Source organism: Arachis duranensis, chromosome 6 (assembly GCF_000817695.3).
Source record: "Arachis duranensis cultivar V14167 chromosome 6, aradu.V14167.gnm2.J7QH, whole genome shotgun sequence".
NCBI lineage: Eukaryota > Viridiplantae > Streptophyta > Magnoliopsida > Fabales > Fabaceae > Arachis > Arachis duranensis.
Window position 1 is genome coordinate 99949430 of NC_029777.3, and position 27344 is coordinate 99976773.

A 27344-nucleotide genomic window follows, 5' to 3' on the forward strand; every position below is an offset into this window, starting at 1 on the left:
CGTGGAAGTGATCAGTATGACGTGTCAGGTTACATGCTATGCGTCACTTTCAGGACACATTGGTCCCTGCACACGTAACCAAAACGACGTCATTTTGGTGCTTCTTCAAATGATATCGTTTTGAGTGCGACAGGTTAGTCCCCAACATTTCTGATGGAAGTGTTACAAAACGACAACGTTGTGAATGGGGACCTAGTATAAAAATGCACGTCCATTCCCCAGATTTTACAAGATAATCCTTCATCTTTCTCAACCTCATTAACGTTGACTAAAGTCTGTAATGGTGGTTTGATGGAGTTGATGGCGACTGGCTGATGACGGTGGTGTGTCGTGCATATCGTCATTGTTGGAGGTAAGTTTACTAATTTTTTTTTTGAATTAATTTGGAGGAGAAGACTGCGAACATGCATGTCATGTGTAGGGTAGATAAAAAATAATGTGTTGCTGGTGTAGGTTAAGTTAGAGTTGTAAATTGATTTAGATTGTGTCGTTTCATAATAACGTTAACAATGTCAGTATTTACAAATTGGATTCTGTTTTAATGTTCTTGTAATGTGTTCGTTGCTTGTTGTAGTTATGATAGATTTTTATTTTCTTATATTTAGATGAGTAAAGACGTGGTATCCGTATTTCACTACGATAGAAGCTTTGTTAGAGATAACAAAAGGGTACTTGTGTACATTGATGGAGAAGTAACAAAGTTTCTCCCAATGGACATTGTCTTAATATGTTTCTTTGACCTGAAGAAACTGTTTTTGGATTTAGATTACCATGACTACAAGGCAATGTTTTAGTATGGTCCTATTTCTGCTAACCTGAAATTCGATCTTCACTCAATTCACGGAGATAAAAAAATTAGAGCTTTGCAAAAGAACAAGATGCTAAATGAAGATACTGACAAATTTTACATCTATTTTGACCATCCTATCATGGAAGATACGAAGTTCATTGATGACGATGATGATATTAGTGTTGAGGAGGTGAATGTGAAAGAGGTTAGTGTAAAAGATGATGGACTTGACAATGATGCCGTTGTTGAGAGTTCAAATAGCGATGATGGGTATGAGCCGACAAAAGATGCATTGTACAAACTCCTACCTTTTTGGATATGATTTTTTCGATTTATGTGAAGGGGAAAAGTCTATCGGAGCTAGTAAAAAAGAAAAGAATGATGGAAAAAAAATTTAATGAAGAATCTGCATAAGAAATCAAAAGTTAATAAGCCTGTTAATGAGTCAATTGGCAAGGAAAATAGCAAATAAAAAAGGACAGACATTCACAATGCTGTCGTTTTATAACACTTTTATCAGAAAAATTGAGGATTAATTTGTCCCTCTCAAAATGACATTGTTTGGAGAAGCACCAAAATGATGTCGTTTTGACCACGTGTGCAAGAATCAATGTATCCTAAAAACGACGTGTAGCCTATAACCTGATATATCACATGATCACATCCACGTAAAAAAAATGTTCAGTTAATCAATTAAAACCTGAATCAGAAACATATATGATATATATCTAATAATTTTAAAAATCAATTACTTAATTAATTTGTGTGGGGAACAAATCTATTAGGACGACTAAGTCCTTAAAAATCTATTTGAAGTATTACTCAAAACAAAATTGATAAGATTTTTAAGGACTTAATTGTCACGTCACTTTGCACTGTATTATTCCTTCATTCAAGATTGAGTAAAGTATCATTTTAGTTCTCAATGTTTGGAGTAAATCCTATTTGTATTCCTAATGTTTAAATCGTCCTATTTGTATCCCTAACGTTTATAAAAGTAATTCAATATTATCCTACTATTAATTATACTAACAAGTCAAATTATATTTTTTAATTATTCTCACTTGTATGTATTCATTCTCAATTAGGTCTCACTTGGATGTGTTCGATTTTAATATTATACCCACTATATGTGTTTAGATTCAATTATGTCCCTAGAAAAGTGAATTATGTAAATTCTGTAGAAATTAGTTTCAACTTTTGATAAGCTATTTTTCGGATTATGTCCAAGACATTTGTATTCTAACTTCAAGAAGATATTTTTAAAACTCAAAATAAAGCGTTGATAACTAAAATGAGATAATTTAAACGTTAAAGACACAAATAAAATTTACTCCAAACATTAGCACAAAAACAATACTTTACTGTTCAAGATTTTAGGGTGAAATACTGAAATGAACTATACTACTTAGCTTCAAGTCCTAGCCTCCTAGGGCTCTTCAACTGACTATCTTTCTCTCAATCTCTCCTCATTATTCCCTTTCCCGCCTCCAATGCTGCCGGCAAGGAAGCGGCGAGGGCGACGGCCACGGACGACACAAGTTGTTAACTTTGGGACGCCGGAAAATGAAGTTCCGAGTGATAATAATGTTGACCTTGACAAAGACGCCAAAGACGATGATGGAGCTACAAATTCCTCTCTTGTTCAGAACTCCAAGGGAATGAGGCAGGACAGAAAGCGAAAGATGGCGAAGATTTCTAGTAACATCGGAACTAGCAGCAGAAGCAGGGCTGAGAGTGAAGAGGAGGAAAATGGTTATTCGACGGCGACGGAAAGTGAACTTCCGAGTGATAATGTTGAGCTTGGGTTGGATAAAGATTCTCAAAAGGACGACGCCAACGGCAGGAGGTTCCTACTTCGGAAGCATCAACAGGAGACACCCAAAGTCATTAGGCGAGGCCCTAAAGTTCGTTATTCCCTTTTCTTTTTTCTTTTGATTAGATGTTCAAAATTTGGTGTTAGGTGATCATGTATATTGAAATTGTGGTCAAAACTTTGTTCTTAATCAACAGTTTATTCAAGAGGAGAGCTTAATGTGCCATCAATGTCAGAGAAGTCAATGTCTCGAATATTAGAGTTTTTGTTTTTTATTCTTTAGATTTCTTCTTGAGAACATAATTTCGAGTGACAATGGCAAGAGCAGTAACCTATAAACTGTAAAGTTATTGCAAGTTTAAGCTGTGTTTGGATTGTCTTTCCAATTTTAGTGTTTCTTTGTTTTCACTTGTTTCTTATAAAATCATGAAAAAAAAAAAATTGAAGATGAAACTGCAACCAAATTGACCCCTAGATTTTTGATGATGAAGACTTATCAATGCTGTCAGTTCTTGATATTTTTGCTGTTGCATCTATAGGTATCCTGAATTAAAGCCGGAAGATGCAGTGTTATGTCCGGTTTGCCGTGGTAATTGCAACTGCAGAGCATGCTTGCGATCTACAGCATTAATTAAGGTCAGTATATCCCACCTTTTATTTGGCTTTACCCGTGAGTTACTGTATCCCAGATTTGCAATATGGCCATTTGGTTTTCTGTAGGCAATGAGGCATCATGTGCCAAGGAACGAACAGGAGAGATTTGAGCATTCTAAGTATTTGCTAAAACGGCTTCTTCCTTATTTAAGACAGTTGGATAAAGAACAAATGATTGAGAAGGATATAGAAGCTAAGAGGAAAGGTAATATTTTGATTGAGGAGTCTCTATTGTGGTCACGGATGTGATGTACATATAAACTTTGCTCTGAAATAAATCAATTTGATCTTGATGCAAATTAAGTTGGACTAGTGTATATGCATTTTTCAGTACTCATATTTCTTTAAATGACTATAAGTCTATAAGGATGTTTTGAATCAGTGCCATCAATAGTTCAATACACATCTATTTGCATGATGAGGGCTTCAACAAAAAGTAAAAAGTGTTGTATTTTATAAGATTTGACAAACTTTTGGCTTTTGAACATCTTGCCTCTTGCAAACCATGTTTTCCAATTTTTCCCTTCCTCATATTACATGGTTTGCTTAGTTAGTGTTTTCTAATTCCTGGTTTTGGTTCTTTACTTTTAGGATCAAGCGATTGGCTCTCTCTCTCTCCCTCAGATTATTCTGAATTAATTTGATAATGCTTCTTGTATGTACCTTAGCAACATAGGTCATCTCATGCCACTGTCAAAATTCAGTATATATATCTACTGTTATTTAGTTTGGTTGTGGGATGTGCACTGCAGGGCTTTCACTCCCAAAGCTAAATATTGAAAAGTCAGAATACCGTCAAGATGAACGTGTCCACTGGTTGGGATTTTTCTGATTCTCTTTTCTTTTCAGTTATCCTCATATTCTTTTAGTTGGTTGACCTTATCTTCTTTTGTAGTGATAACTGCAAGACGTCAATATTTGACTACCACAGATTCTGTAGAAAATGTTCTTTTCACCTTTGTCTTATCTGTTGCTATGAGCTTCGCAATGGAGAGCTACTAGGTGGTGCAGATCCAGATGAGCTTGGATTTGTCAACTGGGGTATTGATTATCAGCATGGTTGTGATATAAGTAGAGACAAGTCGAATTCAGCACATGAGGATGCTAAGCCTGACTCTAAGAAGAATTTAGCGCATTCTGATGCTAAGCCTGATGTTCGTGGATGGTCAAGATCGGGGTGGCATGCAAAGAGCGATGGCCGCATTCCTTGCCCAAAGAATACGTGTCGCAACAGGTTTCTTGAACTGAGAAGTGTACTTGGTCCAAATTTTATCTCAGAGTTAGTACACAAAGCAGAAGAAGCAGAAGCACATAAGCTTCACACTGCAGTTGAGAATCCTGTTAGCTGGTGTTCATGTTTGAGGCTCAGCAGAAACACAGATTGTAGAAGCAATAATAATACACTGAAGTCAGCTTCTCGTGAAAATTCTATTGACAACTTTTTGTACCATCCTCGGGCTATAAGTCAAAAACCTGAAGAGTTGAAACATTTTCAATGTCATTGGAGTAGAGGCGAGCCTGTTATTGTAAGCAATGTGCTTGAACATTCATCTGGTTTAAGCTGGGAACCACGAGTCATGTGGCGTGCATTCCGATCGTTTAAGGCCAACGGTAATCAACATTTGGATATGAAGGCATTTGACTGCCTAGATTGGGCACAGGTTTGTTTAATTTCTCAATCCTAAGTGTTGACTTCTGATGGCTTTATTTGGAAATTCTATTTTTACATGGATTCTCAAATCTCATGGCTCTTACTTCTCATAACACTTACATTGATTCTCATAACTCTTTGATACCATTGTCTTCCCCTGAAACATTTAGTCCTTCCTCTATGGTTGCTTCACTGTGTCCTATTGAACCTACAAACTTACCTATAGCCCATGGAAAATATCACCCTATCCACAAACTTACCCATGGAAAATATCACCCTTTTACAAATGTAATTCCTACACTGCTCGCCCCATTCGTAATTTGCTTACTTGTCTTCATCCAATTATGTGTTTGCTTTTTGCTTTATCCTCTATTTCCATCCCTGAAATTGTTCATGAAGCACTTGCCCATCAAGGTTAGTGATAAGTGATGACTCTTAAGATGTTTGGATTCTGATTTGACGTGTATTCTTGTTTCATTACCTCATGGGATTTCTATAGTTGGTTGTCATTAAGCCTTTATTGTTGAGATTGGCCTTGATGGTTAGGTGGATCATTCGAAGGCCGTGTAGCTAAAGTCTAGAAAGATATTTAGACTCGGTTACAGGGACATCTCCGCTTTCTAAAATGGCCACTGCTTGTCTCTTCTTGTAATCTTGTCTAGGGTTGCCGTTAAAAGCTGGCTCTTGTCTCAGGTAGATGCCAAGCCCAAGAGAAGTAGAGAACCATGAGTACCCAATGTTTGTTGCATAGGGAAGGGAGTGTTAGTCCTAGACCTGTCCAATGTGCAATTTCTTAAGATGGTCTTAAGTATTCTCAACTCCGTCTATGTTACACTTGTGGTACATAGCTGGTCCCAAGTCCGAATAAAGGAGGAGGGTTGTGTTAGGTTTTCGGCAACCAACATAAAAATATAGCCGAATTTTCAGGACATGAATCAAAGACATTATTGCGCTAAAGCTAGGTCGTTGCTTGGAAGCAACGCTCCGTATGACTCGAGTACGGTGTCAAAGCAAGAGCTGCTGCATCGGTGTCCGGATGTAGTGTTAAATGAGTAAGGGTTCTCGCGTCTTCGTGAACGAACGAGGGTAAATAAGCTAGTTCACAAAGTAAAAGATAAAGGTCGAAGCGACATAAGGTTGAGATTTGTGACATGGAACATAGACAGTTTAACAAGAAAGTCCATGGAGGTGGTGGACACCATGACAAGGAGGAAGATTAACATTATGTGCCTACAAAAAACGAAATGGGTTGGTGAAAAAGCTAGTGAGTTGGATACTTCTGGTTTCAAACTTTGGTATACAGGAAAGGTGAAGAATAGGAATGGGGTTGGAATAATTGTGGATAAGCAGTGGAAGAATGACGTAGTGGATGTTAAGAAGGTGGGAGATCGGATAATCTCTATCAAACTTGTGGTGGAGGGAGGTGCTTTCCATGTGATTAGCGTCTATGCACCGCAAGTGAGTTCGGACGAACAACACAAGATAAGGTTTTGGGAGGATCTAGAGAGTTTGGTTCAAAGCATACCTTTGGGAGATAAGATTTTCTTAGGAGGAGATTTAAATGACCATGTTGGGAGAGAAGTGACTGGATATGAGAGTATTTACGGAGGCCATGGTTTCAGGGTGATCAATGCCGAGGGTAAAACTATTTTGGACTTTTCCTCAACTTTTGATCTTCTCATTGCAAATACATGTTTTAAAAACAGAGACGAACATCTTATAACCTATAAGAGTGGCATGACAAGCTCTCAAATCGACTTTTTGTTGAGGAGAGTCGATCGGAAATTTTGTATTAACTGTAAAATTATCCCGGGAGAGAGTTTGACAACGCAATATAGGGTGCTCGTCATGGATTTCGCGTTGAGCAAAAGTTGAGGAAAAGACATCATACGAAAAACTCAAGGACGAGGTGGTGGCGGGTGAAAGGTGAGGAACAAAGAAGCTTCCTAAGACGTGTAGAAGAGGCAAAGTGGGATGGGAATGGAAGCGCGGAAGAGATGTGGAGGGAGATGACAGAAGTTATTAGAAGAACAGCAAAAAAAAGTTTTGGTGAATTTAAATAAATAGGACCAAGAGACAAGGAGTCCTGGTGGTGGAATGCGAGTATACAAAAAAAGATAAAGATAAAAAGGAAATATTTTAAAGAGTGGTCTTTATGCCGTAATGCAGATAACTGGGAAAAATATAAGGCGGCTAAGAAAGAGACAAAAGTGGCTGTAAGTGAAGCAAGAACAAGAGCATATGAGGGTCTCTACTAGTTTTTGGGCACGAAAGAAGGAGAAAAATGTATATATAGAATCGCAAAGAGCCGGGAAAGAAGAACGAAAGATTTGAATCAGGTTAAGTGCATAAAGGATAAGGATGGAGAGGTGTTGGCTCAAGAAGAGAAGATTAATGAAAGGTGGAAGAGCTATTTCTACGAGTTATTTAATAAGGGACAGAAGACTCTTCCGAGCTTTGGTCGATTATGCACAAGGGAAGAAGATCAAAACTTTGACTACTATCGAAGGATTCGAGACTTTGAAGTAAAAGAGGTTCTAAAACAGATAAAAAATGGCAGGGCAGTAGGACCTGATAATATCCCAATTGAGGTTTGGAAGGGTCTTGGAGAAAAATGCATCAACTGGTTAACCAAACTTTTTAATGAGATTTTAAGGTCAAAGAAGATGTCTGATGAGTGGAGAAAGAGCACCTTGGTACCTATCTATAAGAATAAGGGGGATATACAAAGTTGCAAAAACTATAGAGGGATTAAGTTTATGAGTCATACTATGAAGTTATGGGAAAGGGTGATAGAACGGAGGTTCAGAAAAGAGACACAAGTAACAAAAAACCAATTTAGATTTATGCCAGGAAGATCTACCACTGAAGCGATATACCTATTAAGAAGGATGATGGAGAGGTATCGTAGTAATAAAAGGGATCTACATATGATGTTTATTGATTTGGAAAAAGCGTATGATAGGGTACCAAAGGAGGTCTTATGGAAGGTTTTAGAAAAGAGGAATTTCCTATTGGTATAGGATTGCACCAGGGATCATCCTTAAGTCCATATCTTTTCACATTAGTCTTGGAAGTACTCACAGAGCACATCCAAGAGCCTGTGCCATGATGCATGCTTTTTGCCGATGATATCATTCTTATGGGAGAGTCAAGAGAAGACCTAAATAAGAAGTTGGAGTTATAGAGAGAAGCTTTAGAAGTGTATGGTCTGCGCATAAGCCGTAGCAAGACGGAATATATGGAATGTAAGTTCAGTCTAAGAAGGGAAAACCCCAATATAAAGGTGAAGATTGGAGAAAACATCCTACGAAAAGTTAAAAATTTTAAGTATCTTGGGTGTATCATACAGGATAATAGAGAGATTGAACAGGATGTAAATCATAGGATCCAAGCAGGTTGGTCAAAATGGCGGAGTGCATCTGATTTTATATGCGACAAAAAAGTGCCTCTAAAACTTAAAGGTAAATTCTATCGCACCGCTATAAGACCGGCTATGCTGTATGGTACGGAGTGTTGGACGGCTAAAGGGGAGCACGAACATAAGCTGAGTGTGATAGAGATGAAGATGTTGAGATGGATGAGTGGTCATACGCGATTGGATAAAATAAGGAATGAAGATATAAAGGAGAGAGTTGGAGTAGCACCTATTGTGGAAAAGATGGTTGAATCGCGTCTCAAGTGGTTTGGACATGTGAGAAGAAGACCGATTGAACATCCAGTTCGGAGGGTGGATGAGATGAAAGATGGACAAAGGGCGAAAGGCAGATGAAGACCTAAGAAGACCATCCATGAGATGGTCAAACGAGATCTATATGTAAACGGTCTCTCTGTAGACATGATATATGACAGAGCACAATGACATCGTTTGATTCATGTAGTCGACCCCACTTAGTGGGACAATGCTTTGTTGTTGTTATTGATGTCGTCTTAAGTATTCTCTTCAAACATGGTTTTGGATGTTTACTAAGGTCTTACTATATGCAAGGAATTTTCCACTTAATCTCATTTTTCCTAAGGGCTCATATAAACAGGGACGTGAATCCTGCTTAGGAAAACTTATGCAATGTAGGACATAATTAAAAATTTTAGAATATAGTAACTCAAAAAGAAATTGAGTTAAACAATAGAGACCTAAATATTAATTGAACCTTAAATTTATGAACAACAAAAAATGTGACAAAATTTTCCAAATAATTATCAATCAGAAGAAAATATTTTTGTTGATAATCAATGGATCAAAAGAATTACCAATAGGTGATTCTTTTTATGGATCCTTTTTGTTGAAATTTTTTTCTATAAAATTAACTTTAATAGGTATTTAAAAAGTTTCTTCAATAATTCTATTGGTTTTTTGCATTTTTCTAATTGTGTAATGTGTTGATGGATTATGCGACTACAGGAAAGTTATTGATAATTTTTTATTACTTTATTATCTTGGTTAAATAGAAGAGTATAGTTTGTTAAAATATTCTAATATAGACTATCAAAGAATGGGGTGCAGTACCGCAGTGCTATTTTGAGAAATCCCAAATTCCCAATTTTTACTATTAAATTTTACATCTTTGAATTTGATATCACCAATTTTTTTTTAATGAGATTTGAGAATAGTCTTTTTAAAGGGAGTCTTGGAGCAATGGTTGAGTTGTCTTTATGTGACCTCATCATAGTCACGGGTTCAAGCGTGGAATCAACTACTGATGTAATTATCATGTTAGACTATTTATATTATATCCGTTGGGTGCCGCCTTTCTTTGGACCCAGGAGATTACCTGTTTTAGAAGTATACGCACCAAGTAAAACAAAATCCAATTATGCAAATAATAACAGGATCGGCCGATCGATACCGTATGGAAAGAGGAAGAAGAGAAGAACGAAGCTGTCTGCCGGTGAGAATGCGGTATTGCTTTACGTGGTTGCAGTCTCAGCAGTCGTGACCTTGCTCCAATATGAGTTGATAAGTATCCTGGACCCCGTACTAGTTGCCTAGTCCCGTTCCACTCTTCTCTCAATGTCGGTGCTTGGGTTGAGGGTACAGCTATATCACCTTTCAGCTTCTTAGTCTGCTATGCATGAAAGCTAGGAGACATGATATATCATATATCGTATTAAAGAGACTGCGTGGCTTGTTGGAGAAAGAGTGGAAGGATTCTAGCCAAGACGGAGACGCAAGCTTGCGAGTTTGAGGGATAGGGCATTGGATGTTATAAATTAGTTCGCGGATTTGTCTTCATTGCGCGCCACCCGGCTGGTAAGAATAAGAGATTTTCCGCTAGTGTAGCTTGGTCAACAATTTGGAGAATTTGCTTTTCTTTCAAGCAATCTGTTTGATCAAATCAGAACGCTCCTGGTGTTCGAACTTGTCATTACCGGCCGGCTCCAGATCGAAAAGACCTAACGGAGTAATCCCTTATCTCGGATCGGAGATGCTAACAGGGTAGGAATCGAAGTGGGGGACCTATCTACCGCCTGTGGCCATCTCCTGTCAAGTATGCTCCCCAGACATAGACTACGTACAGGGTAGTACTCTTGGATATAAGATCACCGCGTGAACATGAACATAACATTAAGTTACGAATGTAACTCCCGAGGGATCGACCACTATTCTAAATAAAGTAAGGCGAAGAACTTTTGTTCATTGGAGTGCCGGAGTGCGGAGGTTGTTCCCACCATTGAAGTCAGAGTGTGGGACTGAGCCTTTCAAATGATAAAGAAAAAAATAGTGCTTTAGTTTCGTTGGAAAAACCAACGCTAATATCATATTTCGCCGAACTTCTAAGGATAGATAGAAAAGGTTGATAGAACTATCTACATTCTTAAAAGAAAAAGAGAGCATTTAACCCGTAGAGCCCTTTTTAGAGGTAGAGGTGTTTGAAGACATGTCAAACCCGGAGAGGGGCTACCGCAGGTTCCCGTGGAAGGAACTTCGATGGTCGAAGGGGAGGTATCCTCAATTTGGGCTGCTTTAGAAAAAAAAGGATTGGGAAGATCTTATCAGGTCTAAGGAGTGGCGGCAAAGCTGAATAGGAAAGGGAAGCTCCCATGGAACTAACAACTCTCTAGTCATTAATGGTTGGCTTCATTGGTACCCTTTTCTTTTTTCGGTATACCGCTCCGCGAGCAAGGGGCGAGAGAACCAGTTTTTGCTTATGTTATGCTGGAAACTATTCTGACCATGATGTCTACTATACTTGTGCAGCGGAGTGAACGTCAGATGGCTCATTAGTTTGGACAACATTAACTACCTTGGTAGGACGACCATGGAGAGCATAACATTTATCCTGAGTATGACCAATCCTATGGCAATAGGTACAACTAAGGTGAGTACGATTACCACGACCCCACGGCCGCCGTGAGTGGGCACTTGAAAGGACACTTGAGAAGAAGATTGGGATGCCAATGCAGTTTGGTCGAAAGTATGAGTCTCAAGAGAGGGGCCGGATTGCAAGAGTCGTGCAAATACGTCCTCAAAGGAAGGAACGGGTGAGGTGCCCAATATTTGTTGCCAAAGAGATTCAAGTTCAGCTGGCAGCCCAAGTAACGTAAGTACCAAAAACAGCTTTCCCTATTGAGCATGATGGTCATTAGCATTAGACACATAGGGAAGGAGAGTCGAAAACTCTTCCTTGACAGCTTCCCAGCCCCAACATAAGATTCCATATCAGTTCCTTGAAGCTGTAAACTACACAGCTTCTTAGCAACATGGTAAAGTCTTGCAATGTCATTAGTATATAAAGCTTTAGCACGGTCCCACACCTTTTTACAAGTTTTGTAAGCTCGAAACATAGTCAGCTTTGATGGATCAATGGTCTGCCACATAAGGTTACATAGCTGGGCATCAATCTTCTTCTAAGTGGTTTTGTTAGCGGTGCGAACGTCATCAACAGATTTAGTAAGGTGGTCTTCATAGCCTTGGCCCATGAACCAAAGTTCTACAGAATCAGCCCAAGAAAGGTAATTTTTGGCACCCATCAATTTTTCAGAGGTCATTGTAGCGGTTCCAGAAACAACAGATGTTAGAACAATCGGTTTGCCACCATTGGAGTTGGTGTCGGGGGTTACTTCAGAAGACATGATGGCAGATACTCAGAAACGGCCGGAAAACACCTGCAGAAGGGAAACGAGGGCCGGAAAAAAACCTGGGCAGCAGAGTGTGACGTTCACGCGCGTCTGGAGCTGAGGCGCGTGAGGACCATGCACAGGAAAAGGGGCGGCGCGTGTCGGTGCGCGCGGCGGTTGACGGCGGTGAAATTTTGGGGACAGGCTGAACTTGGCTTTCCGGTTCTGATTCTGGGGTTGCTTCGGAGTGGGTCTGATGTTTGACAAGGTAATTGGCCGGAAAAATAGTTTCTGACGAAGAGACACAGCTGATAGTGTCAGCTGGTGGGAAAAAGGAACACTGCTGAAAGATTGCAGCCGGAAAAGAAGAAAAACAAATAGAAACAGAGCCAGGTCGGAACTCGCTCTGATACCAACTTGAAATACATGAATGAAGTGAGACAAGGATTGTGTTTTGGATGAATTCCTTGAGAGAATCATCTCTCAGCGTCAATATATATATACATAGGTACAGAAATAAAATCCCTTAATACTAGGAGATACAATCAGAATCAAATATCTAAAAACAGAAACTATATCAAAACAGAATAACTTATATAAAGTCTATATCTCTCATCTGATATTCAACAACTATAAATGCTGATTTTGCCAAAATAATAATGTTTCTTTTTTTTTGTCCTTATTGCCTATCTCGCATTATTAGTAGTTCTATATTCAATATTTCTGCTCTACCTTCCCTTCTGGAACCAAAAGCAACTAAAGGGAGAAAATGAGTACATTGTACTCCATCGTTTCTCCTTTAGTTGGATGCAGGGGGTAACCCTGGCACCTATTATTATTACAAAAGGGGGGGCCCAGGAGCAGCCCATCGTAATGGAGGCCCCCCCAAGAGATAGAGATAGTGAAAAAAAAGCCATAAGTAAGTAAGTCAGCCTTCAAGAGCGTGACTAGATATATGGTCAATTCGAGATGTTAGAAGGTGCAAAATCAATGGGTGCTGGAGCTGCTACAATTGCTTCAGCGGATTCTGCTGTAGGTATTGGAAGCGTATTCAGTTCATTAATTCATTCCGTGGAAAGAAATCCATCATTGGCAAAACAGTTATTCAGATCTGGGCTTTGCTCTAACCGAGGCTATTGCCTTGTTCGCATTAATGATGGCCCTTCTGATTCTCTTTATTTTCTAAGTTTATCCTTTTGAAAGGTGTTAGAAATAGTTTCTAGACATTCTGCTGTCATGGTAAGATTGAGATTCTGGTCAAGTTGGAAATTTGTCAACACAAAACACACATTTTGGATGGCATGGTAGAAGCTTGTTGCCAGTATGTTGTTTCTCCTCACCCTGTCAACAAATACAAAACATATTTGATCAATTTAGACTGCTGTTAGTATTGTCATCTTTATCCCTCCTCGGTTTGCTTCCTATCTTAACATTTTACATTTACAACTTATATTTCTTTCTGTTATCCTGTCTGTTTTGCTTTCAACCATCCAAATGTTTTGTAGTTTCCCTTTCATCCTCTGCTTCTGGTTTCCTACTATGTTTTCCATTTTGTTTTAGTCTTAAGGCGTACATCCTGTTTAAATTTTCTGGTACAAAATATTATTTTCCATCTGTACTAATTACTTTCTGTTCTATGATTAGAATGAACTAAATCATACGTGCTTTGTTTTTCAAATTCTTTATAGTTTTCACTTAACATATCTGTTTTGTTGCTGGTGATGTATACTTTCTCTACTTAAATGCAGGGAGATATTAATATCCATCAATTCTTTTGTGGGTACGAAATTGGTCGTTGGGATAGGTGTGGTTGGCCTCAGATGCTGAGATTAAATGATTGGCCTCCTGATTTCACGGAACGTGCACCACGTCACTATGCAGAATTTATGTCTTTATTGCCCTTTGGGGAATATACACATCCTTTTGGAGGTGTTCTTAATCTTGCTTCTAAAGTACATGGGACTGGTTCAACACTTCACATGGAGCCAAAAGAATATATTGCATATGGATTTCCTCAAGAGCTTGGACGTGGTGATTCTGTGGTTAAACTCCACTATGATATTTCTGATACAGTATGCTTTATTTCCTCAATTCTTATTTGGTAATTTTGTTGAAGGATATCTCTTTTGAACTTTTTGAATTCTTTTCATTTTTATCTTCTAATGCAGTCCCACATATGAAGGATTAATGTTTGTAGATGTATAAATGTATACATTTGTTGCTTCCCTTAAGACTATGCATTTCTCTGTGCTGTTATGTATGAGCAGATTGTCATTTCAAGTTCTCGCCATAAATTTTTGTGCTCATTGTGTTGTCCTTACTCCATAGTCCATAACCTCTCATTTCATCCTATGTTTTCTTGGGAGATTTGATAATTTGTGAGATGAATCTACTTAGGATTCGCAGTATACAACATCACAAAACCTTATCCCATTGCTTGGGATTTGTTACTTGGAGAAAATGACGACATTGCATCCTGTCATGTATCATATCTGCGGTAAGCCCGTTTATACTTAGATCTTTGTTGAATACCTCATTCAGAGTCTTCTTAGGTCTCCCTTTGCTCCTAACCCCTACTCAATCTTTCATCAAATTTATCCTCTCCACTAGATTTGTTGTTGGTTCCCCCTCCCCCTACTAAACGTGATTTCACCATCTTTTCAACAATTGGTGCACTGTTTACCTTTTCTATCATGTCCTTATTCCTTACCCTGTTCATTTGTGTATAGCCACTCATCCATTTAAGCATTCTCATTTAGGTCACACTAAATTTATGTTTGTGTTCACCCTTTACCACCCAACACTTTGTTCCACACAAGTTGGTCTAATGACAGTGTGATAAACTTTATTCTTATGTATTATAGGTTATTTTTTGTTTCAAATGAAGTTCGAACCAGTCTTTCACTTTGACCAGCCTATTGAATCCTATAGTTTACATCATCCTCTATTTTTCTGTTGTCTCAAATAATTCAATTCAGATACATAAATCTCTTGACTTGTGGTGTATGGTGTTTTCTCCAATTTTCTTTTATATGTTAAACTTTTCTCTTCTCATGTTGAATTTACACGTGTAGCTTATGTGTAAACCATGTACTTCTAAAGCTTATCTCAACAAATTTAATTTCTTATTTAAAATCTTCCTTTGATTTTCCGATAAATCTGATGTCATTTGCATCATGGTATGGGTTCCTGGATATGCTTAATAATTACCACAAAGACTAGTGTGAAAATGTATCAGGGTAGAGATTACCCCAACTGTAACCCCTACAACAATGGGAAGTTTCTCTATTACACCACCTTGGGTTCTCATATTGTAATCCTATCGTGCATATCTTTAGTTACACAAAAGTATCTGCTACCTTAACTTTCCACAGGACACCCTATCATATGCCATTTCTAAGTAAATGAGAATCACATGTAAATCTTTCTTATTGTTCCAGTACCTCTCCATCGTTTCTTCTTAACAAGTATATTGCATCACTGGTAGATCTACATAGCATAAAACCAAAAGCCGACTTTCCAAAATCCAAGTCTCTTGTCTCAACTTCTGCTCTATCACCCTCTCCCATAATTTCATGGTATGAGTCATGAGCTTATCTTTTTGTAGTTTTCACAATTATGTATAAATTGTTTTTTCAGATGGGGATCAAACTGTTTTCTCTCCATTTGTTTAGCATCTTCTTAGGCCAGCCAATTAATGCCTTTTTCTCCTAGATCTTTCCTAATTAATATATTATTCTGACCCACTGCTCCACTATTCTTCATCCATTTTCGGGCCTCTTAACTCCAAACTCTTGCATTCTCCAATAGTGATAAAATTTTGGGTCCTCCTTCCTTGTGTGTAGCAGATCCGAGCACGAGAGTCTCATATCTCATTGAATAATTTATGATATTAGTTCTCTATCTTTCGTTAATGCTCCTTTGTGACCAAAACCTTACCCTCCTCATCCTTAATACACTTGTTCTAAACCTCTTGTTTAGTTGTTATTCTTTCTCAATCCTCTGATATTTGTGATTTAATCTCATCAATTTCCTTACCAAATCTTTGTTAACATTGTATTTGTTGCTATATATAGTGCTAGGATTTATATGTATTGAGGTATAAAAAAATTGTGTCTCCTTTCTTTTATATTAATTTGGCCATTTTAGGTTAATATTTTAACTCATACTGCTGGAAAAGTGAGGTTGACATCTGACCAACTTAGAACGATTGAGCATTTGAAACGGAAGCACCATGACCAAGACAAGAGAGAGCTCCTTGTAACTTATCAGGAAGAAAGCAATATATTAGCTGGAGGGGATGCTTCTGATGGTGTCCTTTGGGATGTTTTCCGGAGACAGGATATTCCTGTGTTAAAGGAATATCTGAAAAAGCATTTCAAGGAGTTCAGGCATAACTATTGCTGTCCCTTAGATAAGGTAATTAGTATAATAATTATGCATTACTTTAAAGAATATTTCAGTTTGATTCACTAATTATGCCTTGCCAATAGTGAATAGTTTAATTGCTGGGAGCATTCTTTTTTATTCTTATGACCATCATATTTTTGGTATCTAGGTCAGCATCCTGACCAGTTTATATATTGTTGATCTCATTCTATCCTTGCTTCCATAAAAATACATTACATATGATGTATTCCTTGCGTTTTTAATTAATTGTCCACTTTTTTGGTTTTCCACTTGAAATAAGAATATGATTACAAATTTAAAATGTACCAGAGTTACAAAAATTTAATTTCAATTTACAAAATTACCCTTCATCTCAATTAATTTTTATTTTGGCATTTCTTAAAATCCATTGTCTTTAGAGTGTTTATAAGTACGAGGCCCCTATCACCTCTTGAGCTTGTTTTTGGGGTGAGTTAAACCCACAATTCTAATATGGTAGATTATCCAATCCGATCTAGTTGGACCATCCCATATATGTTCATGCTAGAAATCAAACATCACGCTCTAGATGTTCATTCTTGGGCATGTATTAAAAGTATCACTTCTTAGATATGGTTTTTGGAGTGTTTACAAGTTTGAGGTTATATAGATAGTAGAGATGTCAAACATGCAAGAACTATTAGAAGCAGGAGAATCAGTAGTCATGACACCTGATAGAGATAAAATCAAGGAGTTTGATGATGCTTTAGGTGGACTATTGTAGTGGAAACAGCCCGGATGAATGGTGCAGTAGTGCCAGGGGCACAGTAGAAATGCAGAAAATGCAAAAGATGAAAAGTGGTTGAAAGAGAAACCGACGACCAGATCTGGAAAGAGGATGGTGAGATGAGCATGGCGGTGGAAAGAGACGGCTGACGCGCTAGCATGCACTGGCGAAAGCTGCGGTGGTGACTGGAATCCAAGGGAGAAAACAGCGCATGGAAGTGCATGAAGCCTCAAACTCGGATGGTATTGGCTGGGCTGCCGGAGATGATGAGCTTGATGGTGCGGTTAGTGATTGGTGACAAGAAGGCGCCATCAGTGCTAACAGCAACTTAAGGCAGAGACAGTGATGACAATGGTAGTGGAGAAGGTGGAGAAGATAACACAACATAACCGCAGTGGGAGGAGGAATTTCGAGACTTTTCTCAACTTGTGGCGGCAGTGACTCATAGGGATTTGCGGGACTATCAAATAAAGAGACAGAGACAAGGTGACTTAATCGAGAAACAGAAACAGAGAACACGAGATCAAAAATTCTTCTTCAACATAGAGCTTGATACAACGGAAGCATATGAGATTACGGAAGATACCATGACTCGGATACCATGTTAAAACCCTTGATTAACCTGAAAAATTAGAGTAAATAGTAACTCAGCAGATGAGAGAGAATATGTTATTCCTATGTGATCTGTCTTACATGAGAGGAATACTAGCATCTATTCATAACAATAGTAAAAATCTAATACTAATACGGAAACAATGATAAATATCAATGCGAAACCTAAGAGATCATATTTGATATTCTTTGATATTATATGATTCTATCCTGATTTCTAACAGCATTATTATTGAAGTTGATTAGAGTATATATATAAGTGATATGACTGGAAAAGAAAAATAAAGTTACACTCAATTTGCTAAGTGGACAATTATTTGGGGAAATTGGAATTTCAGAATTGGACAATTAATTAAGAATGGAGGGAGTGCCATTGGATTTTGAAACGATGAAGGTTTTGATAATAATAGTTTTGAATTGTTCTTTTCAAAACCGAAAGAAGTTATTTATGATCAATCACTATTTATTTTAGACATTGGCAAGCCGCATTGATGGGAGCAGCCATATTGAAGCATATCATATATTTTATGGAATATATTTATTTATTTATTTAGTTTTATAGATATGTTGAGATAAGTAACATGTACAGATTTAACTTCATTTACTAGGAGATTTCTTTCTTGTAATCAAGATGGGTAGACATGGACTTATAACCAAATATGTACAATGTCCAATAGAGTCCCAAATCATAACATGGAGATAGCTAAAGTTCTCCTCCTCAGGTAGGCCAATTACCAAGCAGAAAACAATCCTTCCTTTGTGTGTCCTAGTGGGGCTGAATTAAGCATATCAGCCCAGAACCAAGATGAGACTAAGCAGTGTTTTCTCTCATCTCATTCACTCTAGTGTCAATGTATATTTAAAGTTTATGCTTTCACATATTTATCTTTGGAGAAGTATGGATTACACTGCTGTTAGAGTATATTGTATACAGGAAAAACTGGTGGTATGATTGTTTATTTTCTTTTTGTTGTAATTTTCTGTTATTCTATAGGGCCAAATTACATTTACAAAGGCTGTAGTTTGCAGGTTAGGACTTACCTCCATTTCTAGCGGATATACCTATCAAATAAAAGGTCCATAATACCCCTTTTGTTGATTCTATCTCGCCTTCAACAAACCTCTTATGTCACTCTCTCTTGGTCTATACCCATCCCTTTCTGGCCTCCAACTTGTTCATCTTCACTTCCTTCTAATCCCTTCATCTCACTGCTGCCGTGGTGATGTGGCAGCTTGCGTGGTGGTGAAAGTTGGTGGTGCCACACTGGTTTGGGCAATCCAAAGTGGTTGTCATAGCTGATAGCACACAAAGTTGAGGGCCAAAAACAACCACCACTCAAATGTCGCCAGTTATCACAGCAACTCCAGAACCATCATGGCCCAGACTCGTCCTTCTAATCAAATGGATCTTTTTCTGAAAAAAGCTTTTAGAAAGATCCAAGCTTTCAGTTTTTCATCAGTTTGCCTTTTGGAGTTTGTTAATTTCTCTCTAGATAAAGTTGCTATCTTCGAGGGGGTGAGTTGTTTCCGTGTAACCTCTAGGTTACGGGTTTGAGTCATGGAATCAACCATTAATGCAATTATGAGGTTAGGCTACTTACATTACATCCTTTGGGTGCAATTCTTTCCTGAACCCTGTGTTAATGCGGGATGCTTATGCACCGGGTTGCCTTTTTTATAAGTTGCTGTCTTTGTTGTTTGTTTGAAGGTTGTGAGAAAAAATTATTTGTTTTACTCGTCGTTTTGTTCAAAATGTATACTGTTTATACTAGAATGGAGACAGTTTGTCCCTATCTAGTTCTTTGTTTTTTCTTTATAATCTTTCAAAATAAATTAAGGGTGTCAAATGTCTACTTCAAAACATGTTAGAATTTTGGATATCCTGTATATTTAGATGTTGTGTGAGAAACAATGAGAAGTGCTTATTTATATTTATAGGTTAATATACAATCTAATCATCATGATAATCATGCTACTATCAAATTGAATCAATACAAGATATACCTAGATACTATATCAATCCTAAATATATTCTAACTCAACAGGGGGATATCTGTAGTATTGAAAGATCTCAAGGGCTAAATTGTAATTTGCCTAATTTTATATTTATAATTTATCTAAGAATATACAGTAACCGAGAGATTATAAAAACAGTAGAAGTTAAGTATTTGTACCGAAAAGAAAAAGTAAGTCAAACATATTTACAGTAGGAAAAGTATTTGTTTGTTTTATATATTGATATTGATTAGGATATAATTATTACTTCTCATCTTAAGGATTTTTTTTTTCATCATAATAAAAAAAAGAGAGTAAGAAAATATAATTTTTATGATAGGGAAAAAAGGGGTAAAATTGATACAAGTTTGAAAAGGAATTTTCATCCATTTCCCTTTTCTTTTCTTGATGCATCCTTCTTTACCTGAAACAAGGTATCTTCATTTCACTGTGCATGTTTGCTTCTGTTTGAATGGCATTTCTCTTGGCAACGTAGGTTATTCACCCCATTCATGATCAAACGATCTATCTGACTGTGGGACATAAGAGGAAGCTAAAGGAGGAGTATGGTTAGCAATTTCGTTTAAGTTTTCCTAATTTTTTTGGTGGATGGAATGTTTTGATTGTTTGTGCTGTACCTTGCATTGATAATTCGTTTATTAGGAATTGAGCCCTGGACTTTCATTCAGAAGTTAGGAGATGCTGTCTTTATTCCAGCGGGATGTCCATACCAAGTTAGAAATCTGAAGGTACAATGGAGAAATGTGGCATGTATATTCTCTTTAATGTATTTATAGTGATGCGTGATATGCCTAGAAGAGTCTGATTCTGTCTTGAGATTTATTCAATTTGTTGATTTTATAGTAAAGTTCCTTTATGTATCAATTTGGAACAATTAGGTTCTTTATTAGACATTGTAATTATGATCAATGATTACTTCGGTGTATATAGAATTATTATTATTATTATTATTATTATTATTATTATTATTATTATTATTATTATTATTATTGTACAGCCAATGTCACAGTGTGGCAAGACTAAATTGCTGGTAGTTTGAACATAAACCTACTGTGATAAAATTTTCTTGTGCTAGATTGAAACTAAGAATAGTAAGCTCTTTCTTCGCAAAGCTAGCCTTAAAATACGGTAGTTTTGAAAACACAATAACAGCTGGACGTTTATGATTTCATACAAAATACTTAAACCTTTGCTATTAGCCCACGTTTTCTGGTGTGAGTACTTTTAATCTTTAGTACTGTTTGAAATGTTTATCCACCGTTCTTTTACAGACATGCATCAATGTTGCGCTTAGTTTTGTGTCTCCTGAAAGTGTTGGCGAGTGTTTTCGTTTGGCAGAGGAAATCCGCACACTTCCGATAAATCATAGGTCGAGCGAGGACAAGTTGGAGGTATACTGAACAACTTTATTTAATCGTGATGTTTATATGTTTATCTAGTTTGTGATACCATCTCCTATTTCTTGGTGCCTTCTTTCTTCAACTTGTTATATTTTGAACTTTCATTGACTGCAAGTTTTATTCAAATTGCTCCTTGAATGTTACATCACATCAAATTAGTCTTGGAAGATGATAAAAAGTTAGAAACCCACCTAACCCTCCTAAGCCCAGGTATGTTATATTAGGGAGAAAGGAGGGAATGGGCCTGGATGAAAGTAAGCAAAGTCAAGGAGAAAATGCAGAAGTTTGTTATGTTGTCTAGAAGAGAGATCAAAGATCTGATGTTACCTGTACAGGTTTATGCATGAGTTGAGGAGGAGGAATTTAGTTAGGCAGTACAGGTTTATGCATGAGTTGAGGAGGAGGAATTTAGTTAGGCAGTTTATGAGTGAGCTGGGGATCCCAGGTCCATGCCAATATACAAGATTTTTCAGCATTTTAATTTTTTTACCGACAATCTTGGAATGTCGCAATGTAGTCCGTTGCTTACAAACTGACTTATATTTTCTCAGGCTGCCATATGAGTTTCTGCTTATTAGATATTTGTGTTTGAAAAGTTTATGTTGACCAATGTGATTAATTTTTAAAATAATTCATTGACACATTATCAGACAGAGAGGATTGAACTTGCAGATAGTTTCTTTTGGGGATTTTATGTAAATTCTTCTTCCCATTTGTACTGCTTTGGAAACAGGTGAAGAAAATGACAATATTTTCTATAAACAATGTCCTTGAAAACTTGTCAAGAGCAAGGTTAGTGGCTGCAAACTTTTCCCAGTTGTATTTTGATACTAGCATTTGCTGAGTCCATGTATACTCTTCTCTTGAAAGCATTGTTGGAATATCTCTTATGTACTTTGCACATCCGTTACATACAGTTGTGTTTGGTTTGTGTATGCCATGAGATGTAGAGACAGTATTAGTTTATGTGTATTGTATTTAGCAAAAAGCAATGAACAAGACACAACCAAACTCTAAAAAGTCTATATTATAAGTAAGTGTGTATAAGCATATGTGTTCTTGTATACAAGATTAACAATTGCGGATACGATCCGATCTGCACCCTTTATGAATCAGATCGCGGATATCTGCTCTACATCCGCAAATTCGCACAATAATAATTAAAAATAAATAAATATATATGTTTGGTATTATATTTACTTGTTTGTATGTTTTAGTTAGTAATTATTATTCATATATTGTATTATTTTATTTTTGTTATTTAGAAAGAGTTTGATTGAAAATATTTTAGGAATAAATAAGTTTAAAAGTATAAAAGAAATATTTTTATTGAATTTTTTTACATAGAAATATGATTAAAAAGAGAAGGTTTAATTATGCGGATATATCTGATATCCGATCCGATCCGCACATTTGCGGATCGGATCTGGCACTAAAAAGCGCAGATATCATATCCAATTCGATCCAATGAAAATTGTGCGGATTGGATCGAATTTTCGGCCATATCCGATCCGATCCGCGGACAACCCTAATTTCTTGTCCATGACCAGAGATATTCACTTTACTTTTACCTTATGTTGTTCCCTGTCATTTCCTTACTATTGGACTACATTTCTACTTTGCTTTCTCTATATGCCTTCTGCATCCTTCTCTATATTAGTATATTTCCTTTATCATTCATCAGATGAAACCAAGAGTTTTCTTTTTGCTCATAGTATCCATGCTCTTTAGCCATTTTGGTATCAGCATACTGCATATCAGACTTTGTACATGTATACTATACTCACGTTACTCTCAAATGAAGAGCTATACAGTAGTTCTGAATTTGTTATTCATATTTTATGTGCGCATAAGTTGGATACATGGTTTTAGCGTATGGTTTTATTTAATGAAATTGTACATATTAATCTTATTTTCATTTATGCTCTAGAAATAAGTACATATTTTTCAAACTTTTTCTTGATTGATTATTGTTTCTTTCTTGGAAGATGGTCAGGAAAACAAAATTGTTATTTTAGATGCATATTTATCTACTTCAATTATGATGTTATCATTAAATTTGTTCAATATTTTGAAATTGGCTGCTCATACTTGGACAATATAGCTTGAATGAAAATCTGAAACCTGAAAGGAATATCCAAGAAAAGCAGCCAACCGGAGAAAAGGATAAATGGGACGAGTATACGACCGGAGTTTTCTTGGACGTATGTGTTGAGGAAATAGCTTCAGGGAATAGAGCTGACGCTGACTTCAATGAAGAGGGATGGATTAATGTGATTGCTAAGTTCAATGGAAAAACAGGTCGTAACTATGACTGCAGGCAATTGAAAGATAAATGGGACATTTTGAAAGGTGACTTTAATTTATGGGAAAAGCTTCTTGAAATTGGTGTGGGATGGGATCCTGTTAAAAAAACCATAAAAGCATCTCAAGAGTTCTGGGTAGCTAGAAGAAAGGTATGTCTTATTGTTATTATCAGTTTGTGCTACTAATTTGATAATTTTGGTTGCTGCATTATGTGTTTATTATCCTTTCACTTATTTGTTCTCCCTTTTCGATTTTAGGAGAACCCAGAATTTCTGAAATTTAGGTTTCAATGTCCTTCACACTTGGATAAGTTGGAAGCATGTTTTAAAGATATGAAGGCTATAGGTGATGTAGCTTTGAAAACACATGCAGATCCATCATCAGCTGAGGTGAGGGTATGTGGGAAAGAAAATGAGGATAATCATGAATTAAGGGCTTTTGGTGAGGGTGTTAGGGACAGTGATAGTGTTGCTTATGAAGAACCTCATACTTCATATAGTGTGGGCCACACTACTTCAAATGATAATCCAAATAAAAGGCAGATACAGCTAAATGATAAAAAACAATTTGGTAAAGTCAATAAGCTTCAACATTCTGTTAGGTAATGTTTTTCTTTTTCTGTATCTATTTTATTTTATTTTTCTCTGTTCCGCTTTATTCATTGTTTGTCTACACTTCTTCTTTGCTATACTTATATGCCTTTGAAGGGGAGCGTTGGAGCAATGATTAAGTTGTCTCCGTGTGACTTCAAAGTCATGGGTTCAAGTTGGGTACATATCACCCTGTGGGTGCGGCCTTTCCCAAACCCTGCATTAGCGAGGGATTCTTGTGCACCAGACTGTCCTTGTACTTATGTCTTTCGTTAGAATTGGAATCTATTTATTGATGACTTACAATTTACAAGATAGAAAGGATATTCAAGAGACATCCTGACTGCCAGGACTCTAACAAAGGACAAAAGATACTCTACTATTTCCTTTCCAGTTACACTAATATTAACTGTAACATTAATGGGGTCATAACATGCTTCCACTTCCTTCACTATATTTCCTTTTTATTAAAATGAAACAACCTTCTCCCTCCCCCGACCCGATATATAGGTTATTACTTATTAATCAACCTGACGTTACATATTTACCGTCACATATCGATGGAGAGATATTAAGAAATTTAATGTAATTATGTTCTCTTTTTAATTAGATAGCGGATGTTGTTGCTTTTCCTTGTATTCATTGTGTTTTGTTTGCTCCCGTAATATATATTCTTTGTGCATGATTTTGATAGTTGGCATTAGAGTGAGAGTTAATTTTAAAGAAGCTGTAAATCATTTTCTGATTTTATTTTATGCTATAAATTTTTGTATCTGCTGACAATTGGTTATTTGCTGGTGATTTCTCGATTAACACTTTAATTTGAAGGAGTTTAAAATCCTTCCTATGTGGTTCAACTATTCTCATCATGTGTCGAGTTTTTTCTTTCTCATGGTGGGGTGCTGTGGAGGGCCAAAGCCTAGTTCTGTTTGTTACTTTTGCTGTTGTTTCCTTTTGCTCTGCTATTTAGTTGTTAGTTTTCCGTTTTCCTTGAGGAAAAAGTTTTTCCAGCTGACCCAGGTATCCAACACTAGACCCAGTGGCTTAAATCTTAACCTGATATATGTAGCTCTATGTCTAGGTTAATTTATTTCTGGACTTTTATTTTGTGTGTTCAACAGTTTGTGTTTGATCCGATCCGATATGTTTTGCTCTTGCTGTTGTAGAACATAGGTGAAATCTTGTCTCTTTTTGGAGATTGATCTCAATGGTAGATGATGAAAACTTAAAAATATAGAATATTACTTTTGTTTGATGCATTATGTAATTAAAGGTATGATTGTTATAATAAAAATTGTGCAATATTTTGGTATTGTTTTATTGTATAAATATAGCGTGCCTTTGGAGGAAGAGGAACATAGCATCCCTCCGGAAGTGACACATAGAAGAGCTACTCAAGAGAATCAGCCCATTCCAGACAATGATAAATGGGATGATTTCACAATAGGAGTTTTCTTGGAAGTATGTGTTCAGGAAATAGCTGCTGGGAATAGGCCTCATGATGACTTTAACAAAGAGGGATGGAACAATGTGGTTGCCAAGTTTAATGGAAAAACTGGTCAAAATTATGATCATAGGCAATTGAAAAAGGAACTGGACAATCTAAAAAATGATTTTACTTTATGGGCAAAGCTTGTTGAAAATCAAACTGGTTTAGGATGGGATCCTATTAAAAAAACTGTCAAAGCACCTCCCAAATTTTGGGAATCCAGAAAAAAGGTACATTTTTTATGCTATTGCTTTTAATTTAGTAATTTTAGTTGTTACTTTTCTATTATCTATTTACGTATTCTTGATCTCCTTTGGATTTTAGGAGAACCCTGCATTTCTAAAGTTTGAGCATCAAGGTCCTCCACACTTAGATAAGTTGGAAGCTTGCTTTGAAGATGCTAAAGGTACAAGTTATGTAGCTATATATGCAGATCCATCACCAAATGGGGTGGGGTTTTATGGTGAAGAGAATGAGGATAATCTTGAATTAAGGGCTTCCAATGAGGATGATGGGGACAGTGGTGATGATGTTGCTATTGAAGAAACTCATCATACACAGAATGTGCAGCATAGGGAATATAATGAGAATAATCCTGAATTAAGGGCCTCTGAGGAGGGTTTCAGTGATGTTGTTGATGTTGCTATTGAAGAAACTCATCATCATATGCATAATGTAGAGCCTAGGAAAGAGAATGAGAATAATCCCGAACTAAGGGCTTCCGATGAGGGTGTCAGTAGCGCTGATGTTACCATTAGGGAAGAGAATGAGATTAATCCTGAATTAAGGGCTTTTGATGAGGGTGTCTCCGGCAGTGATGTTGCTATTGACAAAACTCATGATACGCATAATGTAGAACTTAGTGAAGAGAATGAGGATAATCCGGAATTAAGGGCTTCCCATGAAGGGGATGGTGATGTTGTTGGCATTGCTAATGTGGAGCCTCTTGGAGAGAATGAGGATAACCTTGAATTAAGGGCTTCTGATGAGGGTGTTGGGGATGGTGATGGTGTTGCTAATAAAGAAACTTATCATTCACATAATGCAGAGCCTGGTCCTTCAAATAGTGTTCCGAAGAAAAGGAAGAGACTGAGGAAAGCTAAGAAGCATTCTGGTAAAGCAGTTAAGGCAAAAGCAAATAATACTGCCACTGGTTTTGAATGTAATTTGGATTTGGATAGCTGTCTGACGTTACTTGGTAGCGTGCCTGGTCTCGAGAAAGGAAGTACTTTGTACTTCATTGCCTGCAGAGTTCTTACAAAGATTGTTAACAGGCAAACTTTTGTGCATTTGATGCGAGATGATCCTAAGTTGGCATTTGGTTGGCTCAACACTTTTACATTGGAGGACCTAAAGAATTTGACTGGCTGAACACAATGCCTTTTCTAGTTAGGATTTAAGGCTATGTATGTTTTGTTTGCTATTAGTGGTGTATTGACTTTGAGTTGGGCCATTGAAACTTCGATGGTTAACTTGGTAACGGTTTATTTTGTGATCGATTATGAGTGGTTTAGTTATTGTCAAAAATTGTGTTTATGAAACTCAGTTTATACTTTATATCCTCACTCTATGATATAACTAGTTGTGCATGATAGCTTAAATGCATAAATTTCTGACTTCGAAATAGACAAAAGACGTGGAAGCTTTGGAAGATGTATTGTAGAATCAACCTCAACCTATTTAGGTGATCAGGGTGCATGGTCATAAATCGTAGTAATCTATTACTATTTATATAAAAAATATAGACTCAAAGTCTTGCCACGTGAAAAAGGAGCTGAGAATTTACCACATAAATTGTGATATAC

General features: G+C 36.9%; 2 protein-coding genes across 2 annotated transcripts; both read left to right on the forward strand.

The window, feature by feature from the left end:
* Window positions 1–2163: 2163 nt before the first annotated feature.
* LOC107494946 (uncharacterized) lies at window positions 2164–2866 on the forward strand. Its single transcript, XM_016115989.3, has 2 exons — window positions 2164–2697; window positions 2804–2866. Exons 1-2 carry the CDS (start codon window positions 2284–2286, stop codon window positions 2864–2866), a joined length of 477 nt encoding a protein of 158 aa, XP_015971475.1. The 5' UTR covers window positions 2164–2283.
* A 55-nt stretch (window positions 2867–2921) lies between these two features.
* On the forward strand, window positions 2922–27117 carry LOC107494945 (lysine-specific demethylase JMJ25). The gene is made up of 15 exons (XM_021125236.2): window positions 2922–2947; window positions 3146–3242; window positions 3327–3465; window positions 4013–4076; window positions 4156–4921; window positions 13719–14042; window positions 16120–16389; window positions 20229–20301; window positions 20396–20481; window positions 21025–21144; window positions 21887–21945; window positions 23258–23609; window positions 23718–24061; window positions 25385–25769; window positions 25864–27117. Exons 1-15 carry the CDS (start codon window positions 2922–2924, stop codon window positions 26908–26910), a joined length of 4152 nt encoding a protein of 1383 aa, XP_020980895.2. The 3' UTR covers window positions 26911–27117.
* The last annotated feature ends 227 nt before the right edge of the window (window positions 27118–27344 follow it).